At 33.2% G+C, this 20527-nt stretch overlaps 3 protein-coding genes across 3 annotated transcripts; 1 reads left to right on the forward strand and 2 right to left on the reverse strand.

Moving 5' to 3' along the window:
- Window positions 1-15: 15 nt before the first annotated feature.
- LOC119599912 (eukaryotic translation initiation factor 3 subunit D-1) lies at window positions 16-2732 on the reverse strand. The gene is made up of 4 exons (XM_037949855.1): window positions 2387-2732; window positions 1917-2064; window positions 1369-1850; window positions 16-1266 (listed from the first exon to the last, which is right to left on the reverse strand). Exons 1-4 carry the CDS (start codon window positions 2580-2582, stop codon window positions 416-418), a joined length of 1677 nt encoding a protein of 558 aa, XP_037805783.1. The 5' UTR covers window positions 2583-2732; the 3' UTR covers window positions 16-415.
- A 649-nt stretch (window positions 2733-3381) lies between these two features.
- On the reverse strand, window positions 3382-5263 carry LOC119599917 (GILT-like protein 3). The gene is made up of 5 exons (XM_037949860.1): window positions 5003-5263; window positions 4550-4714; window positions 3983-4150; window positions 3664-3804; window positions 3382-3544 (listed from the first exon to the last, which is right to left on the reverse strand). Exons 1-5 carry the CDS (start codon window positions 5072-5074, stop codon window positions 3443-3445), a joined length of 648 nt encoding a protein of 215 aa, XP_037805788.1. The 5' UTR covers window positions 5075-5263; the 3' UTR covers window positions 3382-3442.
- An 11375-nt stretch (window positions 5264-16638) lies between these two features.
- On the forward strand, window positions 16639-17819 carry LOC119599916. The gene has a single exon (XM_037949859.1). It carries the CDS (start codon window positions 16665-16667, stop codon window positions 17817-17819), a length of 1155 nt encoding a protein of 384 aa, XP_037805787.1. The 5' UTR covers window positions 16639-16664.
- The last annotated feature ends 2708 nt before the right edge of the window (window positions 17820-20527 follow it).

Genomic DNA, 20527 nt, shown 5'->3' on the forward strand with positions numbered 1-20527 from the left:
ACAAACACACACACGTTTTGTCTTTAGTTGCTTTAACATACCGATGCATGTTTTTTTGTATCTCTTTTTATTATTTAATAATTTTGTATTAAAGCAACACTTTTTATAGAGTTGATTATTTAAAGGGAATATTGTTATTGTTTTCATATTATTAATTTATGTATGTATGTAGTATTACAAAATAACTGATTACAAAAAGTAGTGGTTGATTTAAACAAATAATTTATAAAATATAACTAAAAAGAAAAATTACAATTTATAAAAAAAAATGCTTATAAATCTTAATTGTTGACGACTTTTTTCCTCAGTTTAATAGGGTTTGTTTGTTTATTTACTTATGTTGTTCTTGTGTTTGCTCACACACGACGTTCACACTCTCACAGTAATTGTATGTAGTAAATTATGCTTAATTAACTTATTTATTACCACCGCCATAAGCGTAAACAGGTTGGAAGCCTTCACCATCATCACCCTCACCATCTTCGGAATCATCACTGTCGAAGGTGTTGTCGGGAATATCGTACAAACGGATCATGGGCTTGTTAGGATCCTTCATGATCAAGTATTTACCATCCTTTTGTTTCATAACAATATCGATGATGCAACGCAAAATACCCCAAGCATTGTCCATGCTTAAATTGATTTGAGTGGCAAATTCATGGGGCTTGAATTGTTGGGTGCCCAAGATGACGTGACGTGAGGGATCGCGGGGATTGATACGTGAGACATAACCTAGCTTAAGTTGATCGGAACCGGCGAGCACAGCTTGCACAGTCCATTTGGCCAATTTGCAGGCATTATTACGTAATTCATTAGCCAATACAGCACCACGTTGTGTATCCAACTTTTGACGCCATTCAACCCCATTTGCCAATTTCGAATCCCATTCATTCAAAGCCTTAATGGACAAGAATTGAGGTTCATTGTTTGGTGTTTGTAAGACACCATCGTGTTCGCAACGCGCAACCAAAACAATATCACTACCCAAATTCCATTTCTTGTAACGATAACCAACACTAGCGACTTCAATGTCTTCGTCTTCGGTAATGAAGGGATTGGCCTCTTCAAATTTGTATTTCGATTCATTGGGTCCTGTCTTCAACACCTGTTGACTGAAATTGTGATTAATAAAAGTAGCTTCAATGGCCAGATTACGGGGAGAGTTGGGGGAGCTATCGTCATCGGTTGGGGGTTCGACTGAGGTCTCATTGACAGTCAATAAATCGAATTCAGTATTGTCACGCTTATCCATGAAGATTTTGTCACCTGAAAGGAGTTATAATAATTATAGTATGTTTTTTAACTCTATTTTTATTTTGCATCTCAGTCTAGTTATAAATAAAAATTATTGTAAGAAATATTACTCACCAAACTTCTCAATAACAATATCCCAAGAGTAATTTGAACGAGTCGAACACATAATGGTGGCCAAAATGGCATCAGTAGCGAAAACATTACCCACAGTCTTGGACAAACGACGAATAACGGGATCGTCAATGGTTGTTACAGTATGAACAATACGATCAATCTTTTGCAAAGGTTTTTCATTCTTAACATTGATACGATCGTAAGTTTTGTCGTAATATTCCAAAGTACCACAAGTCACAATATCCTCTCCCTCCTTAATGTTGGGCAAAGACAATTTCATCAGGCGTGGGAAGTCCATTTCTTCAATTGAGGTCCAGTCGGCACGTACCGCCACCGATGATTCACGCATCTTGGGTGGGGCATTACGAGAGCCAAACTTCTTGTTGACGCCACGACGAGCATCACGAGTTTTATTGTTTTTGCCACCTAAAGTGGTCATGGTATTGGTAAGACCACCACGGTTGCTGCGACCACGGGCATTTCTATTAAATTGAAATGAAATATTAACATTTAAAAAGTAAATGCATATTTAAACAATAAGTACAAACCTAGAACCACGCAAATTGTTACGGAAACGGCCACGTTGATGAGGTGGTTTCTGAATGCGTGCGGTATCGACCAAATGGAAGGTAGTTTCATCCTCTTCATGATAGTAGGCATATTGATTGCCGGTACCAAATGCAGAGGCATACTTGTCTAAAAATAAATAATTAAAAATTATTAAAGTGATTTCAAACAAAAAAAATCTTAAACAGCTGTCTTTTGTTTATATTCATATTTTGTTTTGTTATTCGTATTCTTTAAAACGCCTTTTATTAAATTTCCCTTTTGCCTTAAATGTCAAATTGAAAAAAATTGCATAAGGGAAATTTTTGTTTTTGCACACACAATCACACAGTGTCACTCCAAAAAATGGCTGCCACATATTTTGTTGTGTGCACATAACCTCACTTTTCCGTAGACAAAGTTTTCATTTAATTTTTCTTTGACTAATGTAATATTTTTGCAAACCACTCACTTTGATATTTCTTATCATTATTGGATTGAGTCCAATCACAAATCTTTCCTAGACGATCGCTTTTACTGAATGGCTGATATGGCACATCTTTAAATGTATCGGGCAACTCGCATGGTCCCCAGCCATTTTCATTGAATTGCACTGATGGCTTCTCAAAGTGCACCGTCGTCGCTCCAGCATTTAATGGTTCAGTCATTGCTTAATAGTTTTCAACAATTTTTACTTGTTTTTTGTTAATATTTTCACAATTTCCAAAGAAAATTTAATTTTTCTTATTGACCGGACTGAAATTGACGTGACAATCCCGAATACGATTTACGAAAGAAAAGAAACATGAAAAAACGCAGTATTGCCAGATGGTATATTTTTTGCGTCATAATGAGAAAAATGAAAACAAAAGAGATTGCGAAAATCAACAAAGAGAGGGAAATTTATTTTTTTTAGAAGTTTTGAAGGAAATTTAGTGATAAATTAGTAATAAAAAAGGTAGATATTTAATATGTCTTAATTTTCATGTTTTAGGACCTAAAATTTAGGTAAATAAAAGCAAAGAAATAACATGCTTGACGAAAGCGTAGCATTGCCAGAGTAAATATATTTTCCATGAAAACATGCAAAAATCGTAGGGAAATTTTTTGACAGCTGTAAATAAACAGTGATGTTAGGCTGTTGGCAACACATTTATAAGATACAACATTGCCAGTTGAAATTAAAAAGGGAAATTAGTTTCAATTTCAGGTTCTAAAATGGTAATATTACGTTAAATTTCCTAGAAAGAAATTCACCTTAAAAAATTCGTTACTTTTCAAATAGTTAATCTTAAATGTATGTAGTGATACGAAAGAGAGTTTTTGTGCTAAAATTATGCCTTGCGTTGATGTGTGTTTTATTTTTTGTGATATGTATTTCGCAATTTGGTTTGTTACATTTTTATTATTTTTTTTAAATAAATAGTAAAATTTTTTTATTTGATTTAAAAATAAAGTTAGTACAAAGTTAATAAAAATGCTGATTGTACAGTTTTATTTAATACATTTTAATAACATAAACTTTTTTTTAACATTTTTCTAAAATAACATCAAATTTTTCTTTATATTTACGACAAAATACTCTAGAGAAATTATGTAAAATGGCACGCTGTTTCCAAGGATCAAATACCTTAAAAAAATAAAGAAACAATTGTAAAAACATGATTAAAAGGAAAAGGACTATGGAAAGGAATGTACTTTAAGTAAAAAGCCATAACAAACCAACCACTATCCTTCTAAACAACTTACCCCACCCATGGCAATTGAGGGTACAAATGAAATTTCAATAGCATCCGTTTTATCGCCATATTTTTTCAAAATGTCATATGTTGTGCGTGTATTTTTACAATTTTTAGCAGCGCTTACATCAATATTCAAACGTTTAGAGCACTAAAATTAAAAATAAGCATAAAAGAAATATATTTGTTAAGGGATTAACTCATCTACTAGATATCCGTGCATTTAATATTACATTTTTAAAACTTTTTTTCATTTGGAATATTTTCAACAATTGTGATAAACTGTTCCCGGAAAGTAAATTTCACGACAATGCTTATTTTCTACCTACCACATCAACATCCGTGGAATAACCATTAAGTAAACAGTTAAACATTTCCAATTGTTCTTCTATTGTATTATGCTCCACAATACATGCATGTAGAGCATTTAATTCACACTCCCTTTGACCATGCTGGCAATAGAGATTGGTTATATTTGTATCAGGATCTGTCCAAACCTTCAAAGATAGGATTTTTGATTAATTTACACTGTGTCACAGCAAAAAATTACTCAACATGTGACTAATATTTACCATATGTAGAATTTTTAATATACCCCTTAAATCGGGAGTTATATCCAAAAAACGGATTTTTTATTGTTGTCGGACTTAAATTTTATTTATCAAATTTCTTTAATACGTTTTAATTTTTTTGAAAAGACAATGTCTTTTGCAATCTTTAAGAAAATAAGTGAGTTATAAGGAACTGAATTGGGGTATATTAAAAATTCTAAATATTATATTGTGAATCACTCTACTAGACCTATAAACTGCACTAGGTCATGAGGAGACTTTTGTAATTTTGTCGCACTGTGTTATAAATATTATTATTGATTCTTTTGTTGTAACAAAACTTACACCAACTTTTCCATAGGGAATAAATTGTAAATCGGTATAAGGAAGCCATTCGTTAGATTTTAGGGATGTATAAAGTTGATTGCGTATGAAACGCATACTATCTGGGCATAAGGTTTCATAGAATATCTCCACCTGCAGTTTTTGGGTAGCATTTTCTCCAGAGGCCTTTATTAAAGAGAGAACATATTAAGTTTTATAAAATTCGAATTAAACGCAAATTATCATAGCATTGTTGGAGATCCACTGATCCTTACACAGAAGCTTAGATACAATTTCCATAGTTTAATAATATTTAAATTATTTTTTTTTTGGTTTCGTGGAATACTAAATTCAATACTTCGAAAACATTTTTTTATTAATTCTAGGAATTACTTTCGGTTCTTTTTTTTTAAATTTACAAAAAAATAAATAAGTCGCCTTTGTTTGATTAAAAAAATTACTGTAAAAACTCACATTGACACAATTAATTAAATTAATCACCAGCGCACAGTAAACAAACGATAATAAAACAATGGATTTTTTCATTTTTGCAAAAAGATCTTGAAATTTTAATCTAAATACTTTTAAATAATAACAATAAAAAAAATCTAATACTATATATAAACAAATAGATTTTAATTAATTATTTTAATTTGTTTTTGTTCTATGCTACAGAAAACGATTTTAAACGTCTCGTCTCAGCGAGACTTAAGCTAAAACTAAATCCCAGAAATTCTATTTGAAAATAATGACTTTTTTCCCACATAGTAATCTTTAGCTTAGCTGTGATATATTTCTTTATTATTGTTGTTGTTTAACTAATAGCTCTCGAAATAGAAATTTATTTAATCTATCTTTGACAAATAAACAGATAGACATAAATATTTCATTTGAACACATACAAAAAAATTCTCAAAATCGTAACGAAATTTTGAAAATACACACACACTTGTTCAGAAAATAAGTAGAGTACTTAATATTGGGTAATTTAATTGTACTGGTACTTATTGCCTAAATTATGATAAACAGTAGGCATAAGAGTATTAAACGTTAATTCAAATGCTAAAAAAATAAATCCGTATTTGAATTTAGGAATTGCTGATCAGGTTTTCAAGATATCATAGCCTAAAGTACAATGTCATTTATATAATTTTGTATGTCGTCTATTTATTGTTCCTTCTTTCAGATATCTTTATCTAAAGTTTGAAATAACTAACTACAGTTTTTCTCATAAATATATCTTTTGAATCGTTATCTGTTTTATTTTCCTCATTTTAGAAAAAAAAAATCAATTGTCAAATGTCAAATCAAATGTTAATATTTTTCATATATTTAATTTTATCGAATGTATAAACATTATTATATTTGTTCCACTGTGATGCGTTTAAGGTACCTTTTTATCAGGGTTGCAAAGCTATAAACAGTAAATTCAAATTTATATTAAATTATAGAGTAAATATTGATTAAAACTTGTACATGTAGTTATGTTTCCTTTTATTTAAACAGATTGTGCTACCTACATATCAATAATAAAAATATTGGAAAAAAATATTGTGTGAAGTACATACATATCGCTCATTTACTACAAGACTGGCATAACACAAAATCTGTTATTTTCGGTAAATTTTTGCCACAAACGTCAAATCCACTATTCAAGTTTTTTCATATGCATATTTGGTAAAAATTTAATTTAATTTCAGTTTAGAAATATATATCTGGTTTTATGTTTGAAATTTAATGATCTATTTAAAAGTTATTTTAGAAATGGTAAAATGTCATAAAACATTCAATGTCGTGTTTCTCGAATCGACCTTTTTGGGATAATCTTGTAGTAAATGAACGATATGTATACACATGTACTATGTATGTACATACAGATATCTATATGCCTATTTATATTTAATAAATCAAAAGATAAGAATTTTATGGTAATAAATTACAAAAATAATTGCTAAATATCGGGTAATTCCCTTAAAAACCAAAAAAAAAAAAAAAAGATTTTATCAAATTCTAAATATAATTCATTGTACGTTTCCTTTGTACAGTGGTTTAGGAACTATTTTTTGTGGTAATAATTCGGCATTTCGGATAACGAAAATTCTAACCAGCTGTGGTGTTTTTGATTTATTTTCAAGTAAATTTCGTTTAATAGTACTGCATCTGAATTTAGTAATAATATGTATACGAAATAAGTTTTATTACAATTAAGTAATAATATAAAATACATAATAAATAGCGTTTTGATTAAATAATTGACAAACTATATCTATTGTTGGCAGTCGCTTGCCGTCAGCGGTTAAAATTGTAATCAAAGTCCAAATAAATGCATACAATTACAAAAATCACAGCGTTTTTGTTGTTGTTCTTTTTTAGCCTTTTTCTTGCACTCTCATTAAAAGCTTTGTTTACATTTTTTATTTGCTACTCTTTTTAACTTCTAATCCTTCAATTGTTTGTTTGTTTCTTGAGATTTTCTTTTCAGTTTATTATTGCATTTTAAGTGGTACGCGCCGGGAATCTGTTACTCATATTAGAAATTGTTAAAAACCTTTTTAAAAATATTGTTAATTAAACAAATTGTTAAAATAAATGTCCATTAGTGTTATGAAATAGTTAAAAGTTGAAATTTCTTCATAATTGCAATATAGAAAAGAAAATGCAAAATGGTACGCGCCGGGAACCTGTTACTTGTATTAGAAATTGTTAAAAAACTTTTTCAAAAGATTGTTAATTAAACGAATTGTTAAAATAAATGTCTATTAGTGTTATGAAATAGTTAAAAGTTGAAATTTCTTCATAATTGCAATATAGAAAAGAAAATGCAAAGAAATTCTATCAAATTCTAATCGCAATTCATTGTACGTGTCGTTTGTGTGTGTATTTTGTTGTTGTCTTGCATTTTTGCAAAAAAAAGTCATTGTTGAAATAGTGAAATAATAGTTAAATTAAATAATTTCTAAATTGCAAAATAAAGTAAAATTCTATTAAAGTTTTCTTATTCGTGTGGTTCTTGTCAAAATAGTGCGTGTGAATATTAGTGTGTACAAATAAATCATGGTTAACAGAGGAAAAGCATTAGTTAAAAGATGAATGGGCAAATTTATACGTACTTACATACACACGTATGTATGTATATAACTCCACATGTAAACAAAAATAAATTTAAAGTGTTGCCAGATTATATTTGGAATTAATGTTTGATTAAATTTTAATTGCTGTTAACAAAAGTGTGTTAATGTGGATTGTTGGAAAAGAGTGATTATTTTTTTTAATTTACTAGCAAAATAAATGGCGGATATGAGTTACCAACAATAAACGGATTCTTTTAATCGAAAAATACAGGTGTGTACAAATTTTAATATAATATATATTGCAAATGTATTTTTATTTGCGTCAAATTTTTTCTAGTGATAATTAAGATCATTGTTCATCCTTACATATATTTTTGAACAATTTTTACCCTAATACGTATGAATCAGTAATTTTCTATAAATTGTCGACTAGTTGAGGACCACGTATTCCATATATGCATTACGTTAGACCAATCCAAAAACTACTCCTATGTTAAAATTATCTGTCCGTACGGTTGGCTGGTTGTCCATGTAAATCTTGTGCACCAGATACTGGCCGCAATTTTCAAGATATTTTAATAAAATTTGAAATCGGTCCATTATTTCACCTAGCCCCATACAACTTTTTAGCTCATAAGTACATAATATACTAACATCTTTCCAGAAATTGACAAAACTATGTTTTATATAAGCAAAAATGACTCTGTCGTTTTTTGTAACGATTGGCCCATACAAAATCCCTTTTAAGAAATGTCTTCAACGTTAAAAATTGTCTTATAACCATTACTTTTATCAAAATTTTATGAAAATCGGTATATATTTGAACCTAACTTCCATATAAAGCCTCTTTTAGACAATATGTTTTCCACCAATAACACTATGCGACAAAAATAAATACCTGGGAAGTGATACAATTTTTCTGATAGGTGGATTCGAGTAGAGCAAGAATCTATTTTTGAAATTTCCCAAACACCTCCAAAATCTTGAGAAACCAGCACTTAAATATCAGTAACTTAGTTGAGTCTCAATCGATTTTAAGTTTCTCAACGGATTTAGAAAACAGAAGCTGAGGCCTTTATAATGACATATATGATGTTTAAGCAACCTGGAAAACTATGGGTGCATTTCATCAAAGATGTTTTTGATTTTAACTTTGCACCGTTTTTAAAGTTTGGAAATGTTTTTTGAAAGTATTTTATATAGGAACCGTACTACTTATTAATTAATTATAAGCCTTTGCTTATTAATGAATAAAACGCAACTTTGATCCGTTAGGAATTGATGACGTGATTGATATTTTTCTTAACACAAAATTGTTCAAAAAATGATTTCTGAAGGATGCTTTATATGGGGGATATGGTTAAATAGAGTAAGATCCTCATTAACTATTTGTGTTTATATAAAAATTATTTATGCTGAATTACATCGTGATATTAATATAATTAAGATAATTATGGAATTAGAGTAATTTTTTGAAAGAGGATTTGTATGGGGGCTAGGATCAAACAAGGTCCGATCAATAAAAAAAAATCGACATAAATGAGTTTGCTATAATCATTAGTTATACTGCTGATTCTTTAAATAATACGGACTTATTTGTCCTTAGTCCCCTTACAAACCCTCCAGAAAATGACTTAAATTCCATAATTATCCTTTCAATATCAATATCACGACGAAATTCAGCACAAATAACTTTTATATAAACATAAATCCTCCCACCAAATTTTATGCGGATCGGCACACAGTTATCCCTATCCCTCATATAAAGCATCCTTCAGAAAATCAGTTTTTGAACAATTTTTTTCATTAACACACATAGTATTCTAATACATTAATAAATAGTACGGTACCTATATAAAATACTTTGCAAAAACATCTCCAAATTTTAAAAACGGTGCAAAACTAAAATCAAAAACATGTTTGCCAATGAAATGCACACATATTTTTCTAGGTTCCTTAAACATCATATATGTCATTATAAAGGCCTCAGCTTCTGCTTTCTAAATCCGTTCAGAAACTTAAAATCGGTTGAGACTCAACTAAGTTACTAATTTTTAAGTGCTTAAAAATATGAATACCCGGTTTTTACCCGTATTTCAAGATTTTGGAGGTATTTGGGAAATTTCAAAAACAGTTTCTTGTCCTACTCGGATCCTTCTTTCAGAAAAATAGTATCACTTCCCAGGTATTTTGATTTTCGTTTAGTTTGTCTCACTGTGTTATCGTTGTTTAGGCTCTATCTCTTCTAGTTTTCAAAATAAATAGACTTTTATGTTTTCACTCAAAAAATCGATTTTTGATGTGAAAATATCGATTTTTGATGGGAAATAAAAGTGATCACAGATTATCGTTGTTTTGGCTCTATCTCTTCTAGTTTCCAAAATAAATGGACTTTTATGTTTTCACTCAAAAATCGATTTTTGATGTAAATAAAGTGATCACAGATTATCTTCGTTTTGGCTCTATCTCTTCTAGTTTCCAAAATAAATGAACTTTTATGTTTTCACACAAAAAAAATGATTTTTGATGAGAAATAAAAGTGATCACAGATTATCTTTCTTTTGGCTTTATCTCTTCTAGTTTCCAAAATAACTAAAAAAATCGATTTTTGACGAGAATTAAAGTGATCAAAGATAATCGTTGTTTTGGCTCTATCTCTTCTAGTTTCCAAAATAAATGGACTTTTATGTTTTCACCTAAAAAACTATTTTTAATATGAAAATATCGATTTTTGATGGGAAGTAAAAGTGATCACAGATTATCGTTGTTTAGGCTTTATCTCTTCTAGTTTCCAAAATAAATGGACTTTTATGTTTTCACTCAAAAAATCGATTTTTAATGTGAAAATATCGTTTTTTGATGGGAAATAAAAGTGATCACAGATTATCGTTGTTTAGGCTCTATCTCTTCTAGTTTCCAAAATAAATGGACTTTTATGTTTACACTCAAAAAATCTATTTTTGATGGGAAATAAAAGTGATCACAGATTATCGTTGTTTAGGCTCTATCTCTTCTAGTTTCCAAAATAAATGGACTTTTATGTTTTCACTCAAAAAATCGATTTTTAATGTGAAAATATCGATTTTTGATGGGAAATAAAAGTGATCACAGATTATCGTTGTTTAGGCTCTATCTCTTCTAGTTTCCAAAATAAATGGACTTTTATGTTTTCACTCAAAAAATTGATTTTTGATGTGAAAATTTCGATTTTTGATGGAAAATAAAAGTGATCACAGATTATCGTTGTTTAGGCTCTATCTCTTCTAGTTTCCAAAATAAATGGACTTTTATGTTTTCACTCAAAAAATCGATTTTTGATGGGTAATAAAAGTGATCACAGATTATCATTGTTTAGGCTCCATCTCTTCTAGTTTCCAAAATAAATGGACTTTTATGTTTTCACTCAAAAAATCGATTTTTAATGTGAAAATATCGATTTTTGATGGAAAATAAAAGTGATCACAGATTATCGTTGTTTAGGCTCTATCTCTTCTAGTTTCCAAAATAAATGGACTTTTATGTTTTCACTCAAAAAATCGATTTTTAATGTGAAATAAAAGTGATCACAGATTATCGTGGTTTAGGCTCTATCTCTTCTAGTTTCCAAAATAAATGGACTTTTATGTTTTCACTCAAAAGATTTTTGATGTGAAAATATCGTTTTTTGATGGGAAATAAAAGTGATCACAGATTATCGTTGTTTAGGCTCTATATCTTCTAGTTTCCAAAATAAATGGACTTTTATGTTTTCACTCAAAAAATCGATTTTTAATGTGAAAATATCGATTTTTGATGGAAAATAAAAGTGATCACAGATTATCGTTGTTTAGGCTCTATCTCTTCTAGTTTCCAAAATAAATGGACTTTTATGTTTTCACTCAAAAAATCGATTTTTAATGTGAAAATATCGATTTTTGATGGGAAATAAAAGTGATCACAGATTATCGTTGTTTAGGCTCTATCTCTTCTAGTTTCCAAAATAAATGGACTTTTATGTTTACACTCAAAAAATCTATTTTTGATGGGAAATAAAAGTGATCACAGATTATCGTTGTTTAGGCTCTATCTCTTCTAGTTTCCAAAATAAATGGACTTTTATGTTTTCACTCAAAAAATCGATTTTTAATGTGAAAATATCGATTTTTGATGGGAAATAAAAGTGATCACAGATTATCGTTGTTTAGGCTCTATCTCTTCTAGTTTCCAAAATAAATGGACTTTTATGTTTTCACTCAAAAAATTGATTTTTGATGTGAAAATTTCGATTTTTGATGGAAAATAAAAGTGATCACAGATTATCGTTGTTTAGGCTCTATCTCTTCTAGTTTCCAAAATAAATGGACTTTTATGTTTTCACTCAAAAAATCGATTTTTGATGGGTAATAAATGTGATCACAGATTATCATTGTTTAGGCTCTATCTCTTCTAGTTTCCAAAATAAATGGACTTTTATGTTTTCACTCAAAAAATCGATTTTTAATGTGAAAATATCGATTTTTGATGGAAAATAAAAGTGATCACAGATTATCGTTGTTTAGGCTCTATCTCTTCTAGTTTCCAAAATAAATGGACTTTTATGTTTTCACTCAAAAAATCGATTTTTAATGTGAAATAAAAGTGATCACAGATTATCGTGGTTTAGGCTCTATCTCTTCTAGTTTCCAAAATAAATGGACTTTTATGTTTTCACTCAAAAAATCGATTTTTATTGTGAAAATATCGATTTTTGATGGAAAATAAAAGTGATCACAGATTATCGTTGTTTAGGCTCTATCTCTTCTAGTTTCCAAAATAAATGGACTTTTATGTTTTCACTCAAAAAATCGATTTTTAATGTGAAATAAAAGTGATCACAGATTATCGTGGTTTAGGCTCTATCTCTTCTAGTTTCCAAAATAAATGGACTTTTATGTTTTCACTCAAAAAATTGATTTTTGATGTGAAAATATCGATTTTTGATGGGAAATAAAAGTGATCACAGATTATCGTTGTTTAGGCTCTATATCTTCTAGTTTCCAAAATAAATGGACTTTTATGTTTTCACTCAAAAAATCGATTTTTAATGTGAAAATATCGATTTTTGATGGGAAATAAAAGTGATCACAGATTATCGTTGTTTAGGCTCTATCTCTTCTAGTTTCCAAAATAAATGGACTTTTATGTTTTCACCTAAAAAATCGATTTTTAATGTGAAAATATCGATTTTTGATGGGAAATAAAAGTGATCACAGATTATCGTTGTTTAGGCTCTATCTCTTCTAATTTCCAAAATAAATGGACTTTTATGTTTTCACCTAAAAAATCGATTTTTAATGTGAAAATATCGATTTTTGATGGGAAATAAAAGTGATCACAGATTATCGTTGTTTAGGCTCTATCTCTTCTAGTTTCCAAAATAAATGGACTTTTATGTTTTCACTCAAAAAATCGATTTTTAATGTGAAAATATCAATTTTTGATGGGAAATAGAAGTGATCACAGATTATCGTTGTTTAGGCTCTATCTCTTCTAGTTTCCAAAATAAATGGACTTTTATGTTTTCACTCAAAAAATCGATTTTTAATGTGAAATAAAAGTGATCGTTGTTTAGGCTCTATCTCTTCTAGTTTCCAAAATAAATGGACTTTTATGTTTTCACTCAAAAAATCGATTTTTAATGTGAAATAAAAGTGATCACAGATTATCGTTGTTTAGGCTCTATCTCTTCTAGTTTCCAAAATAAATGGACTTTTATGTTTTCACTCAAAAAAATTGATTTTTGATGTGAAAATATCGATTTTTGATGGGAAATAGAAGTGATCACAGATTATCGTTGTTTAGGCTCTATCTCTTCTAGTTTCCAAAATAAATGGACTTTTATGTTTTCACTCAAAAAATCGATTTTTAATGTGAAATAAAAGTGATCACAGATTATCGTTGTTTAGGCTCTATCTCTTCTAGTTTCCAAAATAAATGGACTTTTATGTTTTCACTCAAAAAATTGATTTTTGATGTGAAAATATCGATTTTTGATGGGAAATAAAAGTGATCACAGATTATCGTTGTTTAGGCTCTATCTCTTCTAGTTTCCAAAATAAATGGACTTTTATGTTTTCACTCAAAAAAATTGATTTTTGATGTGAAAATATCGATTTTTGATGGGAAATAAAAGTGATCACAGATTATCGTTGTTTAGGCTCTATCTCTTCTAGTTTCCAAAATAAATGGACTTTTATGTTTTCACTCAAAAAATCGATTTTTGATGTGAAAATATCGATTTTTGATGGGAAATAAAAGTGATCACAGATTATCGTTGTTTAGGCTCTATCTCTTCTAGTTTCCAAAATAAATGGACTTTTATGTTTCCACTCAAAAAATCGATTTTTAATGTGAAAATATCAATTTTTGATGGGAAATAGAAGTGATCACAGATTATCGTTGTTTAGGCTCTATCTCTTCTAGTTTCCAAAATAAATGGACTTTTATGTTTTCACTCAAAAAATCGATTTTTAATGTGAAATAAAAGTGATCACAGATTATCGTTGTTTAGGCTCTATCTCTTCTAGTTTCCAAAATAAATGGACTTTTATGTTTTCACTCAAAAAATCGATTTTTGATGGGAAATAAATGCACTTTTATGTTTTCACTCAAAAAATCGATTTTTGATGGGAAATAAATGTGATCACAGATTATTGTTGTTTAGGCTCTATCTCTTCTAGTTTCCAAAATAAATGGACTTTTATGTTTTCACTCAAAAAATCGATTTTTAATGTGAAAATATCGATTTTTGATGGGAAATAGAAGTGATCACAGATTATCGTTGTTTAGGCTCTATCTCTTCTAGTTTCCAAAATAAATGGACTTTTATGTTTTCACTCAAAAAATCGATTTTTAATGTGAAATAAAAGTGATCACAGATTATCGTTGTTTAGGCTCTATCTCTTCTAGTTTCCAAAATAAATGGACTTTTATGCTTTCACTCAAAAAATCGATTTTTAACGTGAAATAAAAGTGATCACAGATTATCGTTGTTTAGGCTCTATCTCTTCTAGTTTCCAAAATAAATGGACTTTTATGTTTTCACTCAAAAAATTGATTTTTGATGTGAAAATATCGATTTTTGATGGGAAATAAAAGTGATCACAGATTATCGTTGTTTAGGCTCTATCTCTTCTAGTTTCCAAAATAAATGGACTTTTATGTTTTCACTCAAAAAATCGATTTTTGATGGGAAATAAATGCACTTTTATGTTTTCACTCAAAAAATCGATTTTTAATGTGAAATAAAAGTGATCACAGATTATCGTTGTTTAGGCTCTATCTCTTCTAGTTTCCAAAATAAATGGACTTTTAAGTTTTCACTCAAAAAATCGATTTTTGATGGGAAATAAAAGTGATCACAGATTATCGTTGTTTAGGCTCTATCTCTTCTAGTTTCCAAAATAAATGGACTTTTATGTTTTCACTCAAAAAATCGATTTTTGATGTGAAAATATCGATTTTTGATGGGAAATAAAAGTGATCACAGATTATCGTTGTTTAGGCTCTATCTCTTCTAGTTTCCAAAATAAATGGACTTTTATGTTTTCACTCAAAAAATCGATTTTTAATGTGAAATAAAAGTGATCACAGATTATCGTTGTTTAGGCTCTATCTCTTCTAGTTTCCAAAATAAATGGACTTTTATGTTTTCACTCAAAAAATTGATTTTTGATGTGAAAATATCGATTTTTGATGGGAAATAAAAGTGATCACAGATTATCGTTGTTTAGGCTCTATCTCTTCTAGTTTCCAAAATAAATGGACTTTTATGTTTTCACTCAAAAAATCGATTTTTGATGGGAAATAAATGCACTTTTATGTTGTAAGGACCCAAAATGTTGCCATTTTGAACCCCACAATTTCTTTTATTGTAGTTTTTGAAATAAATACATAAAATGTCTATTTGATCAGTGTTTGACTTGGTGGGCAATGGATTACATCCATCAAAGGGGGGCGGATTACATCCGCCAATGTGTGTTTGTTTCTTTTCAGATAGAACGATCAATTCAGCCCAACAGAGTAACAGAACAGTGACATAGAGAGAAGGATTCAGCCAAAGAGAATTCAGCCAGAGAGAAAGAGAAGGATATTCAGCCAGAGAGAAGAAAGATATTCAGCAAGAGAGGAATTCAGCAAGAGAGAAGAAATATATTCCGCAAGAGGGAACAAGAGGATATCCAACCTGAGAGAGTGAGAGGACAGTCAGATGGGGAGAATAAGCTGTAAAACCGTTAACGGTTCAAACCTATGAGAGGAGCATCACTACAAAACTACAGGAGTTGTAGTTACTGAGGACTATAAAAGAGGATGTAAACGAACAATCAGTCTCTTTTGCGGTGTAACAGGTGAACAGCTAAGACGTGTGTGTCGGTAAGAAAACTACAGTGGGCAGTGCTAGGTTAGCAAGAAACACAGTAAGGCTAAGATTAGGTCTCTGGTTTACAATCAGTGGACAAACAAAAACCTTTAACGGATTTACATCTGCTAGAGGAAGATTAGGGCAGAGGTGATAGACATTTTCCCTGGAAGTTTACACTCGGGAAAATTAGGGTCAAGAGAGAACTCTAGAATTACATTCTAGAAGAAAAACCGTAGGCAAGCACTGGCTCAGGGCAAAAGCGATAGAAATCTTCCTGGAAGTTTACACTCGGAAGAGTTAGGAACAAGAGATAATCTCTAGAATTTACATTCTAGATATTCCCAAAGGTAGGAGTTAGAGGGCAGGATTGGAGGGACACCGACACGCGTCACACGTTCACAACCCGGCCAGCGAGACAAGTTCGTGTTAAGTGATATAAGTATTAAAAATACTTGCAAAGAAAAAAAAACAAATATATATAAGCATAAAAGTAATAAAGCTCGAGAGAAAAAAATAAGAACATTTGAAAGCGTGTATTAAAATTTTATGTAAAGGAATCCTGGACTAGACTGAGCACTACCCCAGCTTCAAACCCGGAATAACCGGAGGTTCCTTACATTGGCGCCCGAGCAGGGACCCTTTTGATCAACACACAAAAAGGTAATAAAAGAAGAGACAAGAAATCATGGTGCGTACGTCCTGGGCATATACCCTACGAAAGGATGAATTGGTGCAATATCTGGAAGAATTCGATCTAGATGCCAGTGGTACCGTAGAAGAAATGAGGAAGAGGTTTGCCACATTTATATCCGGTGAACACAAGGAAAAGGTCCTCACCAGGCTAGAGGAGCTAGAAAACAAGCACGGCCGGTGCCAAACACCCACAACCCCAGGTATGTCCACACAACTAGACGTGCCAACAGTGTCACATATGGCAACAAGAATGGGACAGCAATCAGCCTCAGGCCACCTGTTGTGCCCATCACCACACAATGAACGGAGTTCGCAATCGGCTACGAGTCCACCTCAGCAAAGTCCACACTACTCAACCGTGATCGACATAGTCAGGAAATGGTCGTTTCGCTATGAGGGCGGAAAAGATCCCATTGCTTTTGTTGAGCGAGTAGAAGAACTCGCGGAGGTCTACGGTCTGGACAAAAATATGCTACCCCGGACAATGCCAGAATTGCTTAAAGAAGCGGCGCTGCTGTGGTTCAGAAACAATAACCGTCAGTGGAACACATGGAGAAGCTTTAAGGATGACTTTCTGAAGTTTTTCCTGCCACCCCGATATTTTGAAGGGCTTGACGACGAAATTCGCCGAAGACAGCAAAAACCACGAGAAACCTTTAAAGACTTTGTCATCGTATTACAAAACATGATGAGACACGCGGGATACACACACGAACAGCAGGTGGATAGAATATTTAGGAATTGCCTTGTGGACTATCAAATGTACATAAGAAGGAAAGATTTTCAGTCCCTAGAAGAGCTGATTCAGATGGCCGAAGATTTCGAGGTAATACGAACACACCATCCCGAGGTAAGTCATGATCACCGTGACACTCGACAGGCTCATCGAAGAGATGATAGGGCTCGACAAATTGTACCCACGGCAGAGGAGACCCCGATTAATCCAACGACGGCATGCAGGAGGTGCGGTCAAGAAGGACATGGCTACCGTTTTTGCCAAAACGAGAGTGTGTTGTTCTGCTGGCAATGTGGCAGAAGAGGTGTGAGGACCCGTGAGTGCTGCCGAAGAAATGCGGGAAACGCCAGAGGACCGAGCCATCAGCAAGGGGAGGCTGCGGCCCTGAACAGACAAACCTTGCCCCAGTAAGTGCTTTCCGTCAAACGGAAACCCGATTGCTGGCCCAGGTCCAACTTGGAAGCCTGCACAAAGAGGCTACAATCGATACAGGCGCCTCGAGGAGTTATGTAAGCGAGCGTGTCGCCGACGAGTTAAGAGAACAGAGTCAGATGATTCCCGTGGATAGCAGGATCAGCTTAGCGAATGGTACCACAGTAGAAGTTAGAGAAGTTATCAGAGTGAGGGTGAGATTGGGCAGCAGGAATTGCCAAATGGAGATGGGTGTTATGCCAAGCATGCTGGACGAAGTGCTGCTAGGCTTAGATTTCTTGAGAGCGGTGGAGTTTGAGATGCAGTGCGGTGACCAGAAAGTTAAGTTTAGACCTGTTTCCCAACAGGTAATGATGGCAGTAGAGGAGCAGGCAGTGATGGCAGGCGAGGAAGCACCTAGTGAAGATGAAGTAATTTCTCGGTTTCTGGAGAGTGAGTTAGACAAGTTCAAAGATGTCAAGGGTCCTACAAATTTAGCTGAACACCAAATCACACTGAAAGATGACAGACCGGTCCGACAAAGGTACACGCAACGCAATCCCGAAATGCAAAGGCTGATCAATGAAGAAATCGATGAACTGTTGAGAAATGGATGTATAGAGCCCTCAAAGAGTCCCTACAGTGCACCCATTGTCATGGCACCAAAGAAAAATGGTACCCTTAGATTGTGTATTGATTACAGGCAGCTCAATGCCAAAACAGTGGCCGATGCATACCCCTTGCCACGGATTCACGCCATTCTAGACCGGCTGCGTAATTCAAAGTTCATTAGCAGCATAGATCTTAAAAATGGGTACTGGCAAATACCAATGGCAGAGGACAGCAAAGAGTACACAGCATTCACAGTGGCTGGAAAAGGTTTGTTTCAGTGGAAGGTGATGCCTTTTGGGTTAACGTCAGCTCCAGCGACGTTTCAGAGAACGTTAGATAGAGTAATTGGTGCAGAAATGGAACCCCACGCCTTTGCCTACCTGGACGATATTGTGGTGCTGGGAAATTCGTTGGAAGAGCACATGGCCAATTTGAAAGAAGTGTTTAGAAGACTTCGAGAAGCGCGACTGAAGATAAATCAAGAGAAATGTAAGTTTTTCCAAAAGGAAATAAAATATTTAGGCCACGTAGTCAATGAAGGTGGAATCAATACGGATCCCGAAAAGATTGCCGCTATCCAAGAACTTCAACCCCCAAGAAACGTGAGAGAACTGCGAAGATGTCTCGGAATCGCTTCGTGGTATAGAAGATTCGTCCCCGAATTTTCACAGATTGTACATCCCCTGACCACGTTGCTAAGGAAGGGTAAGCATTTTCGTTGGAACCAAGAGCAACAGGAAGCATTCGAGCGTTTGAAGAAACTCTTAACAGAAGCCCCAGTTTTAGCTTGCCCCGATTTCTCGAGGAAATTCACTCTTCAGACTGATGCGTGTGATTACGGCCTAGGAGCTGTTCTGACCCAAGAGTTTGAAGGTCAAGAGAGGGTGATATCGTACGCTAGCCGCAGATTAAACCCGGCCGAAATGAATTATTCGGCGACCGAGAAAGAGTGTTTGGCAATAGTGTGGGCCATCAGGAAATTACGGCCATATCTAGAAGGCTATCATTTCACCGTAGTGACTGACCACCTTGCACTTAAGTGGCTCAACTCGATTGAGAGTCCCTCAGGCAGAATAGCTAGATGGGCCCTAGAGCTCCAACAGTATAGTTTTGATATTCAATACCGCCGCGGAAAACTTAATGTAGTGGCAGACGCACTATCCCGTGACCCGGCAAATGTATGCCAAGCTATTCAGGACAGGCCAGTGGAGTGCAGCTGGTGGAAAAGAAAATGCGATGAAATAAGCAAAGAACCAGAGAAGTTCCCAGACTTCCTTATTCTCGAAGGGCAACTTTATCGTCACCTCCCGACGTGCGATGAAGACGAAGAATGTGCTCCCTGGAAGCTGTGTGTCCCCTCATACCAGCGCCAGAGAGTGTTGCAAGAAAACCATAACGCCCCGACTGCCGGTCACCTCGGCATAAGAAAAACCATGGCGCGTGTCACGAAGAAATATTATTGGCCCGGAATGTTCAGAGACATTCGTACTTATGTCAGAAACTGTGAAATATGTCAACAGCATAAACCCAACCAACTGCTCCCCGCAGGAAAAATGCTGTCACGTATCGCAGAAGAACCATGGTCTATAGTTTGCGCAGACTTTGTAGGCCCTCTACCAAGGTCAAAGCATGGAAACTCGATGCTGCTAGTCTTCACGGACAAATTTTCCAAGTGGTCAGAGTTAGTACCAATGCGTCGAGCAACAGGAGAAGCCTTACGTAAAGCCTTTAGAGAAAGAATCTTAGCGAATTTCGGTGTACCAAAGATGTTAATCACCGACAATGGCTCCCAGTTCACCAGTAAGATGTTTCGTGAATACCTCAAAGAAATTGGTGTTCATCACCAGTTGACTGCCCCGTATACGCCCCAAGAAAATCCCACAGAACGTGTCAATCGCACCGTAAAGACCATGATTGCACAGTACGCTGGATGTAATCAGAAAACATGGGACGAGGTAATCCCAGAAATACAATTAGCCATAAACACGGCTAAGTCAGATACGACCCAGTATAGCGCCGCTTTTCTGGTACAAGGAAGAGAACCGAGACTTCCTGCCGCGTTGTACGATGAAGTAACCCCAGGAACGGGAACATCA

This window comes from Lucilia sericata, unplaced genomic scaffold, assembly GCF_015586225.1.
Source record: "Lucilia sericata isolate MDLA Ls3-8-SP2 unplaced genomic scaffold, ASM1558622v1 Contig000096F_arrow, whole genome shotgun sequence".
Lineage (NCBI taxonomy): Eukaryota > Metazoa > Arthropoda > Insecta > Diptera > Calliphoridae > Lucilia > Lucilia sericata.

Coding starts and splice junctions, on each gene's coding strand:
- LOC119599912 (XM_037949855.1), bottom strand. CDS start 2,582: ATGACTGAACCATTAAATGCTGGAGCGACGACGGTGCACTTTGAGAAG. Junction 2,065..2,386: donor TAATGATAAGAAATATCAAA/GTGAGTGGTTTG, acceptor ATTTATTTTTAG/ACAAGTATGCCTCTGCATTT. Junction 1,267..1,368: donor TATTGTTATTGAGAAGTTTG/GTGAGTAATATT, acceptor AACTCCTTTCAG/GTGACAAAATCTTCATGGAT.
- LOC119599917 (XM_037949860.1), bottom strand. CDS start 5,074: ATGAAAAAATCCATTGTTTTATTATCGTTTGTTTACTGTGCGCTGGTG. Junction 4,715..5,002: donor ATTTAATTAATTGTGTCAAT/GTGAGTTTTTAC, acceptor TCTTTAATAAAG/GCCTCTGGAGAAAATGCTAC. Junction 3,805..3,982: donor ATTCCACGGATGTTGATGTG/GTAGGTAGAAAA, acceptor TTTTAATTTTAG/TGCTCTAAACGTTTGAATAT.
- LOC119599916 (XM_037949859.1), top strand. CDS start 16,665: ATGGTGCGTACGTCCTGGGCATATACCCTACGAAAGGATGAATTGGTG.